General features: G+C 38.2%; 1 protein-coding gene and 1 long non-coding RNA gene across 4 annotated transcripts in view; one reads left to right on the top strand and one right to left on the bottom strand.

Annotated features, from left to right (window-relative positions):
- Positions 1-205: 205 nt before the first annotated feature.
- On the bottom strand, positions 206-15,736 carry LOC137219045 (uncharacterized). Of its 2 annotated transcripts, none has more exons than XR_010940958.1 (4): positions 15,635-15,736; positions 15,297-15,344; positions 3,054-3,096; positions 206-2,274 (listed from the first exon to the last, which is right to left on the bottom strand). It is a non-coding gene; the product is annotated as an uncharacterized lncRNA (long non-coding RNA). The 2 variants fall into 2 exon arrangements; XR_010940959.1 differs by having other exon boundaries at positions 206-2,218.
- Positions 15,088-21,105, top strand: part of DPH5 (diphthamide biosynthesis 5) — a 37,552-nt gene continuing 31,534 nt past the window's right edge. Inside the window, exons 1-2 of one of the 2 annotated variants that reach the window (XM_067727056.1) lie at positions 15,088-15,362; positions 16,127-16,284. In XM_067727056.1, coding sequence (XP_067583157.1) covers positions 16,150-16,284 — 135 coding nt within the window. In that variant the 5' untranslated portion in view covers positions 15,088-15,362; positions 16,127-16,149. Of the gene's footprint in view, positions 15,363-15,740; positions 15,902-16,126; positions 16,285-21,105 lie in introns of those variants that run through there. The other variant, XM_067727055.1, reaches the window with a different exon arrangement.

The raw sequence follows: 21,105 nt of genomic DNA, 5'->3' as shown, positions 1-21,105 counted from the left end.
TCAGAATTGCATTGCAAAGGCTCTACCATATTTATTGCCACTTGTATTCCTGAGCTACTTTCCCTTATCTCTAAGTTCTTTGGTTCAGAGAGGAACTGTGACCATTTTTAAAGAGTAAACTTGTTATGCATTATGTAATTTTTAAAAAAAGAACTGTAATTGTAGATAGCAGTGATTATTTCTGAAGTAAATCAGACATCAGACATTTTTATCCAACAAGCTTTTATTAAGTATATTCCATAGGTACATTCTAGTTAGCAGGATACAAAGATAATACATAATTCCTGCTGCTAGGGAGTGTAGGTCTAGGAAAGACTCAGACAAACCATTACAGTAGAATTAATCAGTGTGATAAAAGAAACATGAATAGGGAACATGGCAATGCCAAATGAGTAGGTGAGAAAGAAAAGCAGAGGCCTGGAAGAAGTGCTGTTAGGATTGAAGTTTGAGAGCTGGGCAGGGAATGGCCAGAAGGAAGGGTAAAAAGGGGAAAGAGGACAGCGTGGAAGGTGGAGAGTGAAGTGACCTCTGGGACCGGACACAAAGTTGAACTGCACATAGCAGAGGTAAGAGTTGCAGCTAGAGAGAAACACTGGGCCCAGAACATAAAATGCCTTATATGTACTACGCTAAGAAGTTTGGAGTTTATCTTAAATGTAATGGGGAAGCACTGAAGGATTTCAAGAAGGGGAATAAAATAATAAAAGATGTGTTTCAGAAAAAAAAAATTGAAGCAGTGTTATAAATAGAATAAATATCAGATGAGATTGGAATCAGTCTTAAGAAGTGATGAGGTAATTCTGGCCAAAAACAGTAGGCTTTGGAATTAGGATAGAAAGATGGAATTAGAATCAAGAGACAGTAAGCAGGTAAACTTGGCTTAGCCTCATTTGATTTTGAGGGGGGAAGCACTTAGGGAGGCATCAGGGTTTGGTCTGGATGGTGCTTCTCTTCATTAAAGGGAATCCAGGAAGAAAAGCATCCATGGTGGGAAGAGTAGGGTTCAGTTCTGTACATACTGAGATACTGTGAAACAAGTAAGTATAGCAGATATATGGCTGAATATATGAGATGGCAGCTCAGGAAGGTTACTGCAAGTGAAAATACAACCACTGTTAAAGGTTATAACTTTAACAATGATTTTGGAACTACAGGAATGAATAAGATCATCAAATTGGAGTCTGTAGAGCAAGGAAAGAATAAGATCAAGATAAGAATCCCAAGAACACCAACATTTGAGGAGTAGATGGAATCAGAATATAGAAATTGAAGAGAAATGGTGTCACAAACCAAGGAAGGATCAACAGAGCTACAGAGATCCAGCAGCAGAAGGTAACACAGGTCATTAAAGACCATGGTTTCATTGTAGAAGGGATGAAAAATCAGATAAAATGGATTAAGAAAATAGCAGGAATGAGGAATTTGAGATGACCTCTGGCTATTTTTTCAAAACATGGTGTGTGAAGGGAAGAAGTATTGGATAATAGCTAGATGGGGCAACAATTAGAGGAAGGTTGTTCTGATTATTTTTAAGATGGGTACACTCTAATATGCTGAAGGGAAAAAGCAAGCAGTGAAATTAGGAAAGAGCATAATGGATGAAGCAAGGGCTCTGTGAATGTGGGAGAAGAGATTAAGAGAAGGGGTAGAGGGATACATGTTCAACAAACAATATGAGGAATACTGTATTGAGTAGGAAAAAAAAAACAATGGTAGGGATGGCACTACAAAGAGAAAACTTAAGTTACAACTCAAACTACTTACAAGGACAGGAAATTCACTAACAATGGCTCCTATTGAGCCTGCTAATCTTTCAAAATGATACAAAATAGGCAACAATTTACATACATTCTCTACAGAGGAATGCTATGCATAATATCAGCCTCAAAGAATAAGAAGTATGTTGTGCCATGTTTCATTTTCTTGAGGAAGCCAGGAATTAACTATTTTTTAATTAATTAATTTTTGGCTGTGTTGGGTTTTGTTGCTGCGCACAGGCTTTCTCTAGCTGCAGTGAGCTGGGGCTACTCTTCGTTGCGGTGCGTGGGCTTCTCATTGTGGTGGCTTCTCTTGCTGCAGAGCACGGGCTCTAGGCGCACGGGCTTCAGTAGTTGTGGCTCACAGTCTCTAGAGCACAGGCTCAGTAGTTGTGGTGCATGGTCTTAGTTGCTCCGCAGCATGTGGGATCTTCCCGGACCAGGGCTCGAACCCGTGTCCCCTGTATTGGCAGGTGGATTTTTAACCACTGTGCCACCAGGGAAGCCCAGGAATTAACTATTGAAATAGATACATAAGTGGATATTCTGTTTCTGCTGAGTATGCAGAATGCATGGCCATATTGTTGAGGTGTATTTACAACACTTTAAACTAGTAATCACTAGTACTCATTTTTCTATGAAAAGATTCATAAAAATAGCCCACAAAAACTGACTGAACTCATCCTATAACTGAAATTTTTCAATAGGACTTTGGCAGTTTTCATGCAAACAACAACAACAAAACACTCTGAAATGATGGTGGTACTTAGCTGTTTGGAATCCTCACAAGGTGAGTCACTCATTTCTGCATACCAACCCCTCAGGGCAACTGATTCAAATTTATGTCCTGGAAACAGGCTTCAGACTGGGAACTTATAAAAATGGGACTCACAAGAATCCCATTATGCCTGTATACTGTGTGGAAGATTGCTACTTCCTTACGTCTTCCCGGAATCTAGGTAATAATACTCACTTTCCTGTATGGATTGTATGGTCATCAAGTAACCTTCAAGATGGTATCCAAAAGAAGGAATGTCCAAATTAGGAATATACATCCCCTACCTCTCCCCAAACACTAACAAAGTTGACAAAATGACACCCATATTTTTGTATGTCCGAAACAGATAAATGTAGTTAGTTTTAGCCCACTGCTAAGAAACTGGTATTCTGGGTAACCTGGAAAATCCAGTTAATATGTTTGCAAGGCTGAAGTTCATCTGCAACTAGCTGGGCTCCCTGGACAACACCCACCAATACAGTCTCCCCGAAACTGTGACATAAATAAACTCTGCTTACCTGGAGACCAGTCAAGGATCCAGAAAGAGCTTCCTTGTGTTACCTAGATATTATAAAAAGAACAGAATTAGACCAAGCTATTAGAGCAGTATCCAGTTTAATTAATCCCTTCTTCCCTCTGTTCTCCCACTGTACACTGCCTGTGCCTTTATTATAGCATGTGTATCACTGCCTATTATCATGTTATCACTATGGAACATAGCTATTTATGCTGTTTTTCCCACCTGAATATAATTTCTAGAGAGCATAGATAGTAACTTATGCTTTTCTTTTTCCCTAAGAATACAGGACACATAGCCTTACACACAACAGACACTCAATAAATATTTGCTATATTGAACCAGGCACAATTAAGGTCAATTAGGTATTATAGGGCTTCAAATTAGTTGTGAAAGGAATTAAGCTAAATCTCTGCATGTGATGGACACTCATGAATGTGCAAGAATCTGTCAAAAATGTGATCCTCCAGATATGAGTAAGTCTAGCTCTTGGGGGCTTTTGGGGAGAAAGGCATAAAAGTATTCCAAATAATTTGCCAAAATGAGTAATAATCTCAACTCTCACTATGCCTATTTATTTCTGTGTCCAGCTGGTTACAAGTGGGAAAAAAAATCCCACAGCACATTCTGGTTTTGTTGAATTTCACAAAAAACTGGATTTCATATTTAAAATAATCAAATGTTAAGACAGCCTTAGAAAGATTAAACAAAAGTTTTTTGAGGATACATTTCTCGGTGGTTTTAACCATTACTAAAGTGAATGCAGAGTACTGTTAACTTAGATCTGAATTTATTTTTATTCTCCTGACATCTGACATAAACTTCTAAACATAAGAAACAGGTTCCAATTTGCATCAACAACAGATTTTAATCAATCCCTGTCCTCCCCTCCCCCATTTAATTATGTTCATGGTCATCCACATTGATTTATATAATCAGTGCATCTCAACTTATTTTGCCATTGAGTAGACTCAAGAGTGATTATCACCTCACATACAAATCACTACAAGAGTTTACCAAATCACTTCCCTGCTTCTAGCCTCTCCCCTCTCAGTTCCATTAAGCATATCTACTTGATGGCTCTTGTTAAGTGGCAGTCTCACCAAGACACTCTACAAATATTCATTGAGCACCTGTTATGAGCAAAGCACTGATATAGGTGTTATAGAGCAGATAAAGACCAGTAAAACACTGTGCTTGCCCTTCAAATCTACAGTCTAACTAGAGAAGTAACATGCAATCGTAATAAAACATTAAAGGAAATCAGAAGAGGAAGAAAGGAAAAATTGCAGCTCAGGTGAGATACTATAGATGAGCAGCTTCTAAACTACAATTTAAAGGATGAGATTCCTATGGGATAAAGGAGAGGAGTGTTCCAGGTGGATGCAACAGCACTGAGCAATGAGTGGCTGTGAAGGTTGAGGCAAGTTAACCAGAAGCAATATACAAAGCAGATGAGATCAAATAATTAAAGACTACAAACACTGGGCAGGAAAATCAGCACATGCTATCTAATGAAGACCACTCTTTAAAAGTGCTATTCTATCTAGTACATAATGATATGGCATATAATATTACTTTAAAACAAAAACAAACAAAGAAATCACATAATGCAAGATTCAGGGTACCTACCCAGGCAGGGGCATAGCAGGTGAACAATAGTTTAAGAAATAGAAAACTGGTCACTGGGCCACCATGTGCAGTTGTACAGTTGTATGTAGTCTATGTGAATGGCACTTTCTAAAGTTGTTCAGTGCACGACCTGTTCAAAAGTACTCAGTAACCCTGATGGTTTCAGACAGGTGAGTAATTAACTTTGCCGGAGTCTAGCTTTGCAAAAGGGAACTCATTAATGTAGAGATGGGTCAGAGGGCAAGAAATCAAGTCTCTCAGAAGACTGAAATCAGTTGTACGGTTCGAAGTCTTGAAACAACAAGATAGAGATGCAGGTCCTTATACCTTAGGAACAAGATATAAGCAATGTATCAAGACAGTATGACTCTGAGTGTAATTTCTATGTAAGAATTCTTATAGCTTCTTTAAGAAAAGGATTGGCTCCAGAGTCTCGCACCACAATACCCCCAAACACCCCCAACTTACTGATGGAGTTTAATTGGCCATAGAACAAAGTTATTAGGAAGGAAAATATGTCATCACATCATTATTTAAGAAAAAAATGTTTAAGCCTTTATTTATTTTTATGGTTATTAATACCATGTTTGCTTCCTTTCATTACAAATCATATTTCAGCTATGTTATAATTTTTAAAAACTTTGAGTTTTAGCCTAGAAATCTGTATGTTTTCAGAGTACAAATATATTAATGGCACATTCACTTTTTGGGTGGGGGGAGGGGAGAGAACGGTCCTAAAGTGCAGTTTTACTTGGACACATAGAAACTGTGTAAAATCGGGCTTCCCTGGTGGCACAGTGGTTAAGAATCTGCCCGCCAGTGCAGAGGACACGGGTTCGAGCCCTGGTCCACGAAGATCCCACATGCCACGGAGCAACTAAACCCGTGCACCACAACTACTGAGCCTACACTCTAGGGTTTGCGAGCCACAACTACTGGGCCTGCGTGCCACAACTACTGAAGCCCACGCGCCTAGAGCCTGTGCTCCCCAACAAGAGAAGCCACCACAATGAGAAGCCCGTGCACCGCAACGAAGAGTAGCCCCCACTCTAGTAGTCTAGTAGTCTAGTAGTCTCACTTCAAAGCCCAAGCTCTTTCTTACTCACAGCTTTCTACTGCTTCTACAACTGGTATTCAAGGAGTAAATAATATCTTTGATACTACTGTTAGAATTTCATCAAGTGCATATTATTTAATGAATGTCCAAAGAGGAGCAACAACCAGAAGCAAAGGTAAGATTAAAATAGATCTTACTTGAGTCTGGATCCCAATAAGCAAATTATTTTCAGAAAATTTAATGGGCTTTGATAGTGAGGTGATGAAATTGCTGAAAAGAAACAATGATACTCAGCTACAGCAGAAAACTACTGTAAAACAAGCAAAAAAACAAATAAAATAAAGTAAAATGCAAGGAAATAAGGTTAGGGTGAATCATGTCCTATGCCTGCCTAGGATCTAGAAAATGCAAACCAAATCTATTCCAAGAAAATTAATTTTGTGGAAATTCTGCAACTTGATATAGACAGGGGTTTAATTTTGTTTTTTTTTTCTTTTTGTTTATTTTGCGGTACGCGGGCCTCTCACTGCCGTGGCCTCTCCCGTTGCGGAGCACAGGGTCAGGACGCACAGGCTCAGCGGCCATGGCTCACGGGCCCAGCCGCTCTGTGGCATGTGGGATCTTCCCAGACCGGTGCACGAACCCGTGTCCCCTGCATCGGCAGGCAGACTCCCAACCACTGTGCCACCAGGGAAGCCCCAGGGGTTTAATTTTGGTTCAAAAAGTTTCTAGATTTATCATAGGAAATAAAAACACTCTAAGTATCATAAGTGACCGTATTACTAAATTTGAATAACTCAATGTCTACATAGTTTATTAGTGTACACATTTAATAACAACTTATATGGTTTTTAAAAAATTTATATTCTGGTTATGCTAATTTCCAGGCTTAAGGAATTACTGCATTGCTCACTGTTTTATATCAGAATCTGTTAAAGGAGGGAAGGTAGGAAAAGAGTACGATGACAAAGAAACTTACTGGGGTTTAGAACCATGAAATGAAGCAAAGGCCCACAGGTGCAGAGCCCAGGTTGATTCCTGGTCTAGTATTCTTTCCATTCTAACCTGCTTATTCTACAGAAGGAAGTTTCTGAATCCTGGAGTGTGTCTTAGAAATCATCTAGCTAAAAACATCAATTTCACTGAGAGCAAAACCAGTCCAGGGCTTCCCTGGTGGCGCAGTGGTTGAGAGTCCACCTGCCGATGCAGGGGACACGGGTTCGTGCCCCGGTCCGGGAGGATCCCACATGCCGCGGAGTGGCTGGGCCTGTGGGCCATGGCCGCTGAGTCTGTGCGTCCGGAGCCTGTGCTCCACAGCGGGAGAGGCCACAACAGTGAGAGGCCCACGTACCGCAAAAAAAAAAAAAAAAAAACAGTCCAAACTCACATAGTGACTGGCAACAGAGCCAGAGTGAATGGGCATCCTGACCACAGGTATTCTCTCTGGGAATAATTATATTTAGGCACGCACAGTCATTGGTGCACACATATTTCCACTGAAAAAAAGTATCTTAGTTTATAATTGGTTTACTTACTTACAAGTACAGATTCACCACTTAAATAACATTGTGATGGGGGAAATAAATACTTATGCTTTAAAACAACAAGTAAATTTATTGTACACAAATTTACACAATGTTATATCTCAACTACACCTCAATGAGCTAGAAAAAATATTGCTTGTTTAAGTATAGCAAGGAGATTTAAAAAATGACAGTGTTTATCTTTAAAAATAAATAAACTTGCTTAGAAATGTTTTCAATTAATACTGTCTTTAAAAATACTTTCATCCAAGGTGAATTCCACACTGAGTCTTCAAGGGTAGGTAGGAGTTAGCCAGGTGAGGGAGAGAGGAAGTGGGAGTCTCAGGGGAGGACAAGAGAGGAAGCTGTTCCAGGCAAGTGTTCAGTATAAGCCAATGACAGCAAAGAAAGAAACAATATAGTGTGCATGGAGGACTTCTTACCAAGTTTGGTATCACTAGAGACTAATGTTCAGCACAAGAGATGAGGCTGGAAAATTGACTATTTAAAAGCTGAAGGTGAAATATATAAACTATAAAGGGGATCTATTTTGATTTGTAATACAATGTTCCTCCTTTCTCTTTCAAGATCACATTTTCTATTTTTTCATGAGCAAACTATATTTACCTACTTCAGTTTTTAAATCAGCTTTTTACTGAAGTATAATTTACATACAATAAAACTGATCAATTTTCAGTATACAATTCAATGAGTTTTGACAAATATACAACCACCACCACAATCAAGATATAGAGTATTTTCATCACTTCAAAAAGTTCCCTCATGCCTCTTGCAGTCAATCCTTTCTCCCATCTTTGGCCCACTGATCTTTCTGCCACTAACCTTTTACCTCTTATAGAATTTTATATAAATGGAATCATATAGTAAACAAACAAAAAACCACTTTCATCCAATACAAAAATTGATATTGTTTTAATATTAAAGAATAAACAGGGAAACAGGGACTTGCCTGGTGGTACACCTGCCAATGCAGGGGACACAGGTTTGATCCCTGGTCTGGGAAGATCCCACATGCCATGGAGCAACTAAGCCCGTGTGCCACAACTACTGAGCCTGCACTCTAGAGCCCACAAGCCACAACTACTGAGCCCATGTGCCACATCTACTGAAGCCTGCACACCTAGAGTCCATGCTCCACAACAAGAGAAGCCACTGCAATGAGAAGCCCGCGCACCACAACGAAGAGTAGCCCCTGCTCTGCAACTAGAGAAAGCCTGTGCTCAGCAACGAAGACCCAATGCAGCCAAAAATAAATAAATAAATACATTTATTTAAAACTATTAAAGAATAAAGAAATTAAAGAATGACTCAAGAAAAAAATTACATATGAGGTGATAAACATCTTAATTATCAAGGAATTGCACACTAAAACCACAATGAGATAACAATACACACTCACCAAAATTTGAAGGACTCACCATACCAAGTATTGGCAAGGAAATGGGGGAACAGGAACTCTCATCTCTTGCTGGTGAGAATGTAAATTGTACAAACACTTTGGAAAACTGTTTGGCACCATCTACTGAAGTAAAAACACATGCATCCTATAACCTAGCAATTCCAATTCCTGGGTATATACCAAGAGAAATGAGTGCTTATGTCCAACAAAAGTCAGATACAATGATCAGAGCAGACTTATCAAACTGTACACTTAAGATTTTGTGGACTTTGCTGTATGTAAGCTATATCCCATTTCCAAGGTACTCTTTTACTTATCCATGTTGAGATCCTGAGATTCATCCATGTTGTTTTATGTAACAGTAGTTCATTTTTTTCATTGCTGTATAGTATTGTATGAATGTACCACAATTACTTTTTTAATTGTTGTTGAGTATCTAAAATTTTTAAAAATTGTTTCAAACCCAAGTGAACATCTTCTCTGCTCACCAGTAGATTTTGTTTACTATAATACTAAGAAACAAAGTCCATCTGCATGCTAGCCATCTTCTATTTTAAGTATTAACATATTGCCAAGCAACATTTATTTGGTGCCAATCAAGTTTACAGTGCTAAACTCAATTAAATGATAGAAACAAAGTTTTTCTCAGAAAGCACCTCAGAGTATAATAATAATGTTTGCTTAAGATGACCCTTTGTGAATCAATAAAATAGTCCATCTAGAGGACTGGTCTATAATGAACTATGTAATGATTTCAGAGAACTATTGTGAATGAGGAAAAGAATGAGAACCAATCTAGGTGGGAGATAAGGGCTGATTCTCATAATCTGATGGACACTGTAGATTACTATAAAATTAATTTCAAACTCCATATCTGCCAGTGTTGATTGAATCTTTACTAATTGCCTGACACTATGCTAAGTCCTTAATACGTATTCTTTCATTTATCTTCACAATAATCCTATGAGGGATGGTATTATTATCACTATTTCCACAGATGAGAAAACTGAGGTTTAGAAAGGGAATGAACTACTGAAACCACATACAAGCCCCTGTGTCCCTGTCCTTTGAAGTAAAAGGCTTTTGCTTTAGTTTCCCAGGCCTCCCTTGAGTCTCAAAAGGCTGACTCAAGAGTTAATGATTAGGAAATGTGAAGATGTGGAGACAAATAGCCATTGGGCTGGGAAACTGGTAACAGTTTAGACTATAAATCTGCCACATGGCAGAATCACCGAACTCCAAGTTCCCTAAAATATATAAAGGCCTGACACACATTCCTAAGTTGTTTTTAGAGGAAGCAGACCCCCATCAGATGTAAAAACACTGACCACACGCACATAGACCCTAGACCCATTGAAACCCAAAGGTTGATGATGCTTGAAACTTTACCTTGATGCCAACAAATCTGAGAACTATGCATGAGCTGATCATGTACCCTGCAGTCCCCTCCCTCACAGTGCCTTTAAACCCCTTCCTTGAAAGCCATTGGGGAGTTTGGGTCTTTTGAGCATGAGCTGCCTGTTCTCCTTGCTTGGCACCCTGCAATAAATGCTGCACTTCCCATCACCACAATTCATTGTCAGTAGATTGTCTTTATCGTGCGCAGGTAAGCAGACCTAAGTTTGGTTCAGTAACACTACTGAACAGAAAACACCTAAACTTAAACCAAGGTCCGAGTGACACGAAAACCTGAGTTCTTAATAATTATGCAAACTTCTCTCTGCACAGTTCTTCCCTTATGAATAAAAAATGTATTTATAATATATTACCATATGTAGATATGCACTCATTCATTCTACATACATCTATTGAGCATATGTGCCAAACACTGTTCTAGGTATTTCCTTCACATTAGTAAATCAAATGGAACAACAAATCCCTGCCCTTGTGGTGCTTATATTCTAGGACAACATGGACAATAAACGTAATAAGTAAGTAAATTATACAGTTATGTTAGAAGATGAATATGTGCTCTGGGGGAAAAGAGCAGATGAAGTGATTGGAAGTATCAGTTTTATACAGATTAGGCCTCACTGAGGAGGTAAATTTGGGGCAAAGACTTCAAGGAAGTGGAGCCAGAGCCACACAGATATCTGTGGAGGGGATGGTGGTGGTGGTAGGGAGAATAGCAGGAAGTGAGGTCAGAGAAATACAAGAGTAGTAGAGTGAGGGTGTGTGGGGGGGTTGATAGACTACTTTTAAGAACTTTGGCTTTTGAGTGAAGGGGAAACCACCCTCCTTCTCCCACCAAATCTTGGCTAATTGAGATATGTTTCCCTAAATAAATCTTAAAAGGGCAGGATGTAGTTTTTTAAGCGTAGAAAGAGTGAAACTATGTATCCCTGATTCTACCTTTTTAGCAATATTCTTTGGAGGAAGGAATTGCCAAGTATAAAAATGGGTTAGAAACGAAGAAAAAAAGTTTACACACACAAGGAAACATCTTGGGGAGTTACTTTACACAAAAATATAGGGTTGTAAGTGATTTTCTTACAATCAGTCCACATGGTTACTCTTTCAATCTATTAAGTTAGGGTTAAAAATAACAGTAAAAATTCCATATTTTTCACAGAAAATCACTATGGATATGGAGTTTTTTTAAAAAAATATTATTGTGCATTTTACATGATCACATCATGTAAAATGTGTAGATGAGCAAGATCACTGAATAAACAATTACCTTTTTTCCCCCTGAGTAAGCAAATGCACAATAATGTAACTTCAGAACTTTTCTTGATCTTAGTAAATATAACTCTGTCTTCTGAAGCAATGCTATCTTTAATTATAACTTATTTGTGAATTGTTAGAAAATAATGACAATCAATTCAGGGTTTCTAAGCTCTACGAATATTAATCAAAATTTCCTCTAACAAAGAGGCAATCTCTGGGAACAGCTTCAGAGTAAAATAATACTCTCTATTCACAATAAGGTCAGATGGAGTTTACTCAGTAGCCCTGATATCTTCTTTTCAAAAGACACACAATGAACTCAAATAGGAAAATTGATGGATGAGTCCTTTCAGATGTAAGGTAATTACAATTTGTTCATAATGTAATGCAGTGTCTCAACTATGTGTTATCACTTTAATATAAAACTACTATATGATGTGTTTATGACAATGGAATGGAAAACCCATCAGTATTAACTTCTTATGACTATCTGCATCTCTTTTTCACATTTTATGACTACTGCTTGAAGGTCTTAGATTAGCTATAAGAAGAATTTCTGACAGTGAAGGTACTAAAAATGAGTTACTAACAAAGGTTACGAAAGCATCTTAAAGACCTTTCAGGAAAGACCTGAATGTTTACCCTCAGGGATGATTTGCTATTGTCCTACATGAAAGCAGAAATAGAAAGCAGAAAACTCTTCAGGCCCCCCATGATCCTTGTTATTCTTTACACTAAAAAGGCTTTTATCCCCCCCTTTTTTCCCCTAGAATAATGGTTCTCTATAACCATGCCCCTGTCTTCTGCTACGTATGAAATTTCATATTTGCTATGACGTTAGAAATAAATATTCTATTTGCTTTCATTATCATCAAAATAATGTTACAGTGTTGATTAAAAACTAAACTGTTTTAAAGCAAAATTCTCAAGGCCCTGCTGAAATTAGATGAAGAAATGGTATCATTTAATCAGCTATATGCTTAGATATGTATGTTTTGTTAATCTGTTACCTAGATGAGGGGTTTATCTTTCACGCAAAATGCAATCATATGCGTGCTTATGTCTGTAACTCCCTTGGAAATGCAACAAAATAATAACATGGGCTGATGGCTGAGTGGGTGGATAAATGTATGATTGAAAAAATACAGCAAAATGTTAAAACTGTAGAACCTAGGAGGTCACTGTATGGACACTTACTGTAAAATTGTGTTAACTTTTCTATATATTTGAAATTTTTAACGATAAATTGTTGGGGAAAATGCAATCATACTTGAAACCTGTTTTACGTGGCAAGGGAGAAACCAAATCACACAGAATAATTCTGCAAAAAAAGATGAGACCAGTTTTGCCGCTTATATTGAGTTGAGGAGGAAAATGACTGCCATAACACCTTCATCAATCTACCTCCAGAAAAGTCATCCAAATTCACACTGCTATTGAGAAATGAAGGCAGGCAGAAAGCCTGGTTTGTTCAAGAATTCTATAGTGAAAGTAAGTTCCTTTAACTGAATTTTGAAAAGTAAGACTTGAAATTATTTGTGTATCTAAAAATACAATATTTCTTTACCTACTCAGAATAACTTCATTTTCAATATAGATTTCCTGAAAGGAGATAAAGTATACCTTCCTTTGGATTACTAATTATTCTTTTTGTCAATGCCCTTTCCCTATGAAGCTGTTTGAAATCACTCAAAGAAAATAAAAACAAAAACATGTTAAAAAATGACCAGTAGATTGGAAAATTTACATACTAAATATGATATCATTTAATCAGCTATATGCTTAGGTATGTATGTTTTGTGCATATAAAGTATATATGATATGTGTCATAAGCCTTTCAACATAAATGACTTTCTAAAGTGTCATAAGCAAGGCATCTTTATGTTTGATAATTCTATCAATGATTTTTTGGTAGTCATCAAAAGCATATCACTCCCTGCATTTCGTAAAGACAGAAAAAGACATCATCTCAAAGAAATTGCTCAGCTAGTAGTGGATAATGACCTATTTAATAAAGATTTATTGAATACCTACCATGTGCCAGACACTGGGCTAAGGCTTAGGGATGAGAATATAAATAAAATACAGTCCCTGACTTCATGAAATTTACGGTTTGGTAAAGAAGATACACAATTACAAAACACTTAAATTGACCAATAAGTATATGTGTGGAGTGTTACTGTAAGAAAAAGGAGATACCTAACCTAGTTGGGGGATCTCTGGGACTGCTTGCTGAGTTTAGTCTTAAAGAATGGGTAGCAGTGATTTAGGCAGGAGAAAATGGGAGAGGGTATTCTATGCTGAGGTGGCCGCCTGACTAAAGGCACAGAGCAGCATGTTGTGGGCACAGAACTGTACTGCTAGAGAAAAAGCTCATGGTATGTAATGGAGACAGATGAAGCTGTGGAGGTAGGCAGTTGTCATATCATGGATGATCTTGTGGGATATATAAAGGAGCCTGGACTTTCTCTTGGCCTGATAAGGATTTAGAAGTGGAGTGACATTTTCAGATTGTATCTTAGCTAGATCTCCCTGGCTCCTGAGAGAAGGATGAATGTGAGGGAGACATGGTGACCAGCTGCAGGAGTGACATAATGAGGACCTGAATCAAGATTGTGATGGTAGGTATGGTTTCTACTGAGAAAGACCAGCAGATTGTCAGATTAAAATGTGAGGTGATTTCCAGGTGTCTGGATTGGATAAGAGTCAATAGATAACAAAGTCTTCCCATCAAAGTAGATAACACAGAAGGAAAAGCCAAGTTGAAAGCTGATGGATTCAGCTTTGGATGTGTTGGATTTGACATGCCTCTGGGTTATCTAGGTGATTTCCAGAAGGAAGTTAAATACAGGATGCTGAGGAGGAGGTCTGAATGGGAGGTTGAAATTTGAGTCAGCAAAACATAGAGATATTTGAAATCGTGAGACTGAATATTCAGGATTTTGTTTTTGTTTTTGATTTTAGCCATTCTAATAGGTGTGTAGTAGTAGCTCATGGTGGTTTTATTTTTTATTTCCCTAATGATGTTTTGCATCTTTTCAAATGTTTATTTGCTATTCATATAACTTCTCTGGGGATGTGTCTGCTCATAATATTTCCCCATTTAAAAAATTAATTTGTTTTCTTATTATTGTGTTTTGAGAGTTCTTTGTATGTTCTCAATATAAGTCTTCTACCAGATATATGCTTTGCAAATATTTTCTCCCTGTGTGTGGTTTCAGTGTTTTCTGAAGACCATAGTTATTATTTTGTTTACATCTAATTTTTTCATTTTATCTTCTCTGCATCATGCTTTTGGTGTTGCACCTAAGAAATCTTTGCCTAAGTAAGGTCACAAATATTTTCTCCTGTTTTCCTTTGGAAGTTTCAAGTTTTTCACTTACATCTATGAGACATTTTGAGTTTATTTTTGTTTATTGAGGAATGGATTGATATAATGTGAGTGGATAGAACCAACCACTAAGAGTGTACACAATAAGAAGGCCAAAAGGTGGATGAAATTCGGGGAGAAAAGATAAGCCTAGGCTAAAGGAAGTAGAGTTGAGCAAAAAAGACACAAGGCATTGTCAGAGAAGCACAAGGAAAACTGAATAATCAACACTGTCTACTAAGATAAGCAATGGAACTTGTCTTCTGAACTTGGATGAGGTCATTAGTGACCTTAGGAAGAGCATATTCAGTCAAAACAAATCATTTCGACATTGGAACTTCATTTAACCAACCACTTTAAGAATTCCCCCTGTGGAAGCATTGGGACGAGGTCTGAAATGCCTGAGCATTCTTAAAGGTCACTTCTCGGGGCACAGGAGGGTTCTGGCCTTCCCGACACTGACGATGACTGAGACAGATTCCCGTCACGCCCCTTGGGGCACTCCAGAATGAGGTCTTGGGGACAAGCCCAAGGAATCACCGCCCCGCTGGGAAATCTGAACTAACACTCACCAACGGGTTCGCCAAGCTGGCAGCTCACGAGGAAGGCAGCTGGTGAAACTACGGCCGAATGAAAAGGCAAGGATGGGAACGTGCGCACTTGGGCAATCCCAGGGCAGACTAGGGAAACCCCTTCCACCCGCCACCCCCTAGCGCGTCTGGAGGAGGAGAGGGGGAGGGCGCGGGGCTCCTCGGGCCAACTTCGCCGCCGGCTCTCCTCGCGGGCGAAGAGCTCAGGCACTTAGCCGGTCCCAGGCTGGGGGCTTAAACATAGGGGGTCGCGGGCAGGCCTCGTCCGTTCCCAAAGATCATGCTGTGGGCACTGGTCAGACTCCCTCCGACTTGCTGACCTTTCGCCTCTCCGCCCCAGCAGCCTGGGTATCATTCTTAGTCGCGGTGGGACAAGGGCGCCCAGCCAGGTGCCGGACCGAGCCATCACTTCCAGCTAGTCGTAAAGTGCCGCAAAGCGCAGCGCCGGCGCTTTACGGCACCGTAGGTGAGGCTGCCGCGTGGATCCTCGCTCCGCGCAAATCCTCCGGGTGGGCAGCTTCTTCTGGGAAACCGCGGCAGATAGGAGTTTGGGGAGAACGGTGACCCAGCTACGATTCTCTCAAAGGGTAATTGATCCTAGGTTTGTGTAACAAGAGAGAAAGTGGGTAGGGTTGTTTATAAACAGTACAGTCCTTATTTAAAAGCCTTGAAGTAAGGTTCTTAAACCTCCCTCCTTGTGACATGCCGTCCCTCCTCGTGCTATTTTGGTTTTCGTCTAAGTGTTCATCACTAGATTTTAGGCATCCTCCATGTAGCTGACACTTGATTTTCTTATTCATTTCGTCCTGCAGTCGCCCTCCCCCTGGACTTTGAAATGCTTTACATGATCGGTTTGGGCCTGGGAGATGCCAAGGACATCACAGTCAAGGGGCTGGAAGTTCTAAGACGCTGCAGTCGAGTGTATCTGGAAGCCTATACCTCAGTCCTGACTGTAGGGAAGGAAGTTCTGGTAGGTGCTTAAGGCTTTCCAGCCTCCTGGGAAGAACGATATTTAACAGCTGATTTTTATTACACCAAGCTGAGCCGAATTTTTCAGGTCTGTTGGTTCAAATCCTTTAAAACATATGCCCTGCTTATTATTAAGAATCTGAGGAGTACAAGAATGGAAATAACACACTAACCAAGTGACTTGGAAAATGAAAGGGTGCTTTTTCTTACTTTACAAGTCTAATTGTGTAGCTTTCTCCATTAAATAGGAAAGTTATTTTACACTCCTGGGGATAATTATCAGAATCCCGTATTTCATGAGATAGACAAGAAATCCTTTCTGACACAGCCTTAATGAGTTGGTAATGTATTCAGGAACCAAGCTGAAAACCTCCCCCCTTTGAAGTATTTCCATAGGGAATGGTAATCGCCTTTCTGTCTGTATCATATCCAGAGAGATCTAACCTTTGAATAGACATCTCCCAGTAAGGCTTATACCTATACACTTGGATGTGTTGAGTGAGCCTGGAACTTAGTAACCGTAGAATTTGCTAGTATATCATACATTTACCTGGCTTTGGTTAAGGGCTCAGTAAATTTTGGAGGAGGGGTCAAATTCAGGTTCATTGTCAAATTTCAAATACAATGTAAATTAAGATGAAAAGATTCATGGACATGTTATAGGAAGAGGGAGAACATTTTAGGATTGTCTGGTCTATCAAGTCTTCCAGAGAAAAAGGTGACCTAGAGAATTTCAGGTCTTCTGGCCTCTCAGATTCACAGCCCAGAGAATTCTGAAGGTCTCAGAGTTTCTTTAAAATCTTAAAGAAGGGCTGCTACTTGATTGGCCATGTGTTGAAATAAAAGTTGTGTCTAATGAACAGCTTTGATTTGTTGGCTCCAGTTTATTAAGATGGAGCCAGAATATCCAAGCTCAAGATGATAGAAATGTTCCTCTGTAATTAGTGATAAAGGGCAATTAGAATGAACTTAAAATCTTTTTAGAGAATATAGACAAATCAGTAGTTTTATAGAATTGGACGTGGTTTTATGTCTTTGCTCTGTCACATGTTAACATGTGACCTTGGACAAGCCCTTTAACTGTAGTTTCTTACTTTGTAAAAAGAGGACAGAAATGCCTACCTTATAGGATTTTAGCATAGCGTCTGGCACAAAAGCGTTCAGAAAACGTGAGTTGTTAACAGATACATTTCCAAACGTCGCTAAACCTCAATTTCTTCATTTGTCAAATGGAGATAATAATCAGTTGGAAGGCTATTAAGATTATATCATTTATTAAGATGATGTATTTGAAAGTGCTTTGCAAATTTAAGTGCTAGCTAAATGTTAATTTTGGCTGCTATGTTTTTTTTAGGTATTATTTTTTTTTTTCCAAAAACATATTTGTAGAGTTACTACATACAGGGTCAAGATCTGGGGCTGAACTCAACCTCACAGGTAAATTATATGTACTTTGTTAAGGTACTAGAATTCTATTCCTCAACAATTAAAAGTGCTAATATTTTTAGAACACTTATTATGCACTGTTTTAAACATTTTACATGTAGAACAGGATTATTACTCTTTAATTACTGTTCGCAGTTTTAGAGGCACAGAGAAACTTGTCCAGGGTCATACAGATAGTGAATGATAGAGCCAGAATATGGGCCAAAGCAGTCCTCAGTTGAGATCCACCACTTTTGACCATACTGTGTCTCTGTACTCTTAGGGATAGATAATAGCTTCACAAAATATAATGTCACAGAACACCTACAGAGAAGTTAGAATTCAAGTAAAGTGGTCAATCCTGGATCCCACCCGTCACAAAATTCTACTGATCTGCTCTCCGTGAGCCCCTCTGGGTCCTCAGTTCATGTTCTTCCCTGAACAACTTTCCATACATCAGCCACCTTAAATGAATCCTTTCTGGAATAAAGTAAGGTATGAATAAATACAATCATGCCTTATATTGCCCAGTAAAATTTTAGAACCACTTTATCTTCAGCCGCTTTCTTCCTTTAATTTCTACCTTTTCTTTCTTTTTTAAACAAATTACTTGAAAAGTTGTTAAGATGTGATCGTACAATCTGGTCTCAATAACTGTAGATAGTTATTATACAGTGGAAAAAAGATGGGAAAATTCTGTTTTCTGCAATGAATATATGCTTCCTTTTATCACTAATTACACAAAATAATTTTTTTTTAAAAAGGGCCACATGGATGTTGCTAAAGAAATCTAGAATTTATCTGTTCTTACATTGAAAGCTATTATTTTCAAATTGCCAGATGGGTAGTATCGTTTATATATTCCCTATTATTCAGAAGTTAATTAAACTAGAGACAGTGAATCCAGGAAAGACTTTTAGTTTTGGTATATACAGTTTGGATTTCTTTAGGCACTTTCTGTGGCTAAATTATTATCTTATGTGCTGATTTGATATAACACACCTATATACGTTATACAACGAGATATAAGCTATGATCTTTGTTCTTAAGTGGGTCATGATTCATCTGTGTTTACCCAGGAAAACTTAAACAATACTGGAAGATGTAAATAACAATTCATGACAGTAGTGGAAGAGAGAAACTATAAAATTATATTGCTGACAAGAACTTGATTATTTAAGCCAACACTTTTTCACCAATTAAGTAGTAGAAGCTATCTCAAATAGCTACTAGGTATTAATTACAATTGAGGTACATGTAAGAGAGAAGGTCACTTCAGGCTGTGCTGGTCAGGGAATACTGTGGAACAGATGGAATTTGAGCTATGTTTTCAAACGACACATCTCAATTGTTTTATTTTGTTTCTTTTGTTTAAATCATGGTCCAAATACAAAATGGTAATATTTGTATAGTTCTTCAGGATAAATGGAGGAAGCTGCTCATGGCCTGCGAGGACTAACTTTGGGGCCCTAGCTACCCTGCATAAAGCAGAGATCATTCATCTCTGCTTGTCTATGCCCCATTTGCAGTTCTGTGAAGTCCTGCAGTCAACTAATGTTCTGTGTCCTTGGGCAGTCATTTAAATTTTCTTTGCTCTTTTTCTTATCTGTAAAACAGGAATAAAAATAGTGCCTATGTCATAAATTGTGGTAAAGATTAAACGAATTCATATGCACAAGTTCTTAGAAGAGTGCCTGACCACAGAGTAAGCCCATTGTAAATGTATTATTACAGATATTGTTATTATAGATGATATTTGATAAGGGGAAGAGCAAGAGACAGTTATTACTATAGATAAGATTTGGTAAGGGGAAGAGAAAGAACATTCCTTGCTGAAGAAAAAATAATAGTGAGCAAAAGCAGGGAGGAGAAAAACAAATATTTGCTATAACTTGTTCTTGGGCAACACCAAAATAACTTTCATTTTCCTCTGGTGTATCTTTTCCCTCTTTTTTTCCTTCCAGTTTTATTGAGATATAATTGATATACAGCACTGTAAAAGTTTAAAGTGTATAAGTGACATAATGATTTGACTTTCTCACATCATGAAATGATTACAATAACTTTAGTGAACATTCATCATGTCATATAGATACAAAGTAAAAGAAAAAGAATTGTTTTCCTTGTGATGAGAACTCTTCGGATTTACTCTCTTAACAACTTTCATACGTAGAGTACGGCAGTGTTAATTATATTTATCATTGTTCCTTCTCCTTTCTTCCTAACATATTTCACCTTGGTATACCAGCCAACTCTGTTTCCTTGTCCTCCTATCTAACTGCTGTGGATTGAGATTGGAGGGATAGGAGAGAACAGTAAAGAACTTTGCATTGAGAAAAATGAGGCCATCATCTATGACCTTTATTAGCTTCCTATTTATCCTTACCCTAAATCTGAATCTGTCCTCCCTCCAGTCTTAGAAAATGACTTGTAAGATGAGGTTCTCTTCCTGTTCAAGTCTAATGCCATCTAGATGGGTTTTCTTTCAAACTTCTTCTCTCCGTTCCTTTGGAACCTTACTCCTGTCAATTATTCTTTCTTCTTTATGTTCGATCTATATTAATATCCTTTTGTCCTCTCAAGGGTCAAATACAGTTGACCCTTGAACAACTTGAGTTTGAACTGCACAGATCCACTTATATTTGGGGTTTTTTTTCCATAGTAAATACTACTGTACCACTTGATTCGAGGTTGGTTGAATCCACGGTTATGGAGGAATCACGGATATGGAGGGCTGACTATAGGTTATACTCAGATTTTTGACTTTGTGAAGGGTCGGCACCCCTAACCCCTGCATTCTTCAAGGATCAAGTGTATTGTCCATTCCGAAAACTCTCCTTTTTTAAACCTCTTTTCCCCATAGTTATTATTCTGTTTCTCTCTCCTTTTTCCAAAGCTTTTTGAAAAAGCAGTATACTTCTCTTGTCCCCCCACGTCCCCTTATGTCTCAAGACTCCTACAAGCTGAATTCCATTTCTCTGAAATACTTCTCTGTTTATTGAACAATTATTTAGTACCTGAGAACTCCAGAGGATAGTTTTGAATTTTTGTCTGTTTTACTTCTTTTGACATAGTTGACTATTCCTTGAAACCGACTTTCAAGACATGGCTCTCTATTGGTTTTATTCCTGCTTTTTCATTTTTCTCAGTCCCCTTTGTAAGCTCCTTATTTTTCCATTCCTACTTTAAATGTTAGTGTTTTTGTTTTCTTTTTAAGATTTTGTTCTTGCATTTGTTTCCATATGCTACTTTGAGCCTTTACTCTTCTACTTTTTGACTAAGTAATATGTTAAATAGTTTGAAACTCAAAGATACTAAAAGGTATATATGCATCAAAAGATTTCTATCCCAGTTCTTCCTTCTGGAGGCAATCATTACTAATTTCTTGCGTATCCTT

The sequence above is a fragment of the Pseudorca crassidens genome, chromosome 2 (assembly GCF_039906515.1).
Source record: "Pseudorca crassidens isolate mPseCra1 chromosome 2, mPseCra1.hap1, whole genome shotgun sequence".
Taxonomy (NCBI): domain Eukaryota; kingdom Metazoa; phylum Chordata; class Mammalia; order Artiodactyla; family Delphinidae; genus Pseudorca; species Pseudorca crassidens.
Note: the sequence above shows the minus strand (reverse complement) of the source record. Positions and strands in the feature narration are given on the sequence as shown.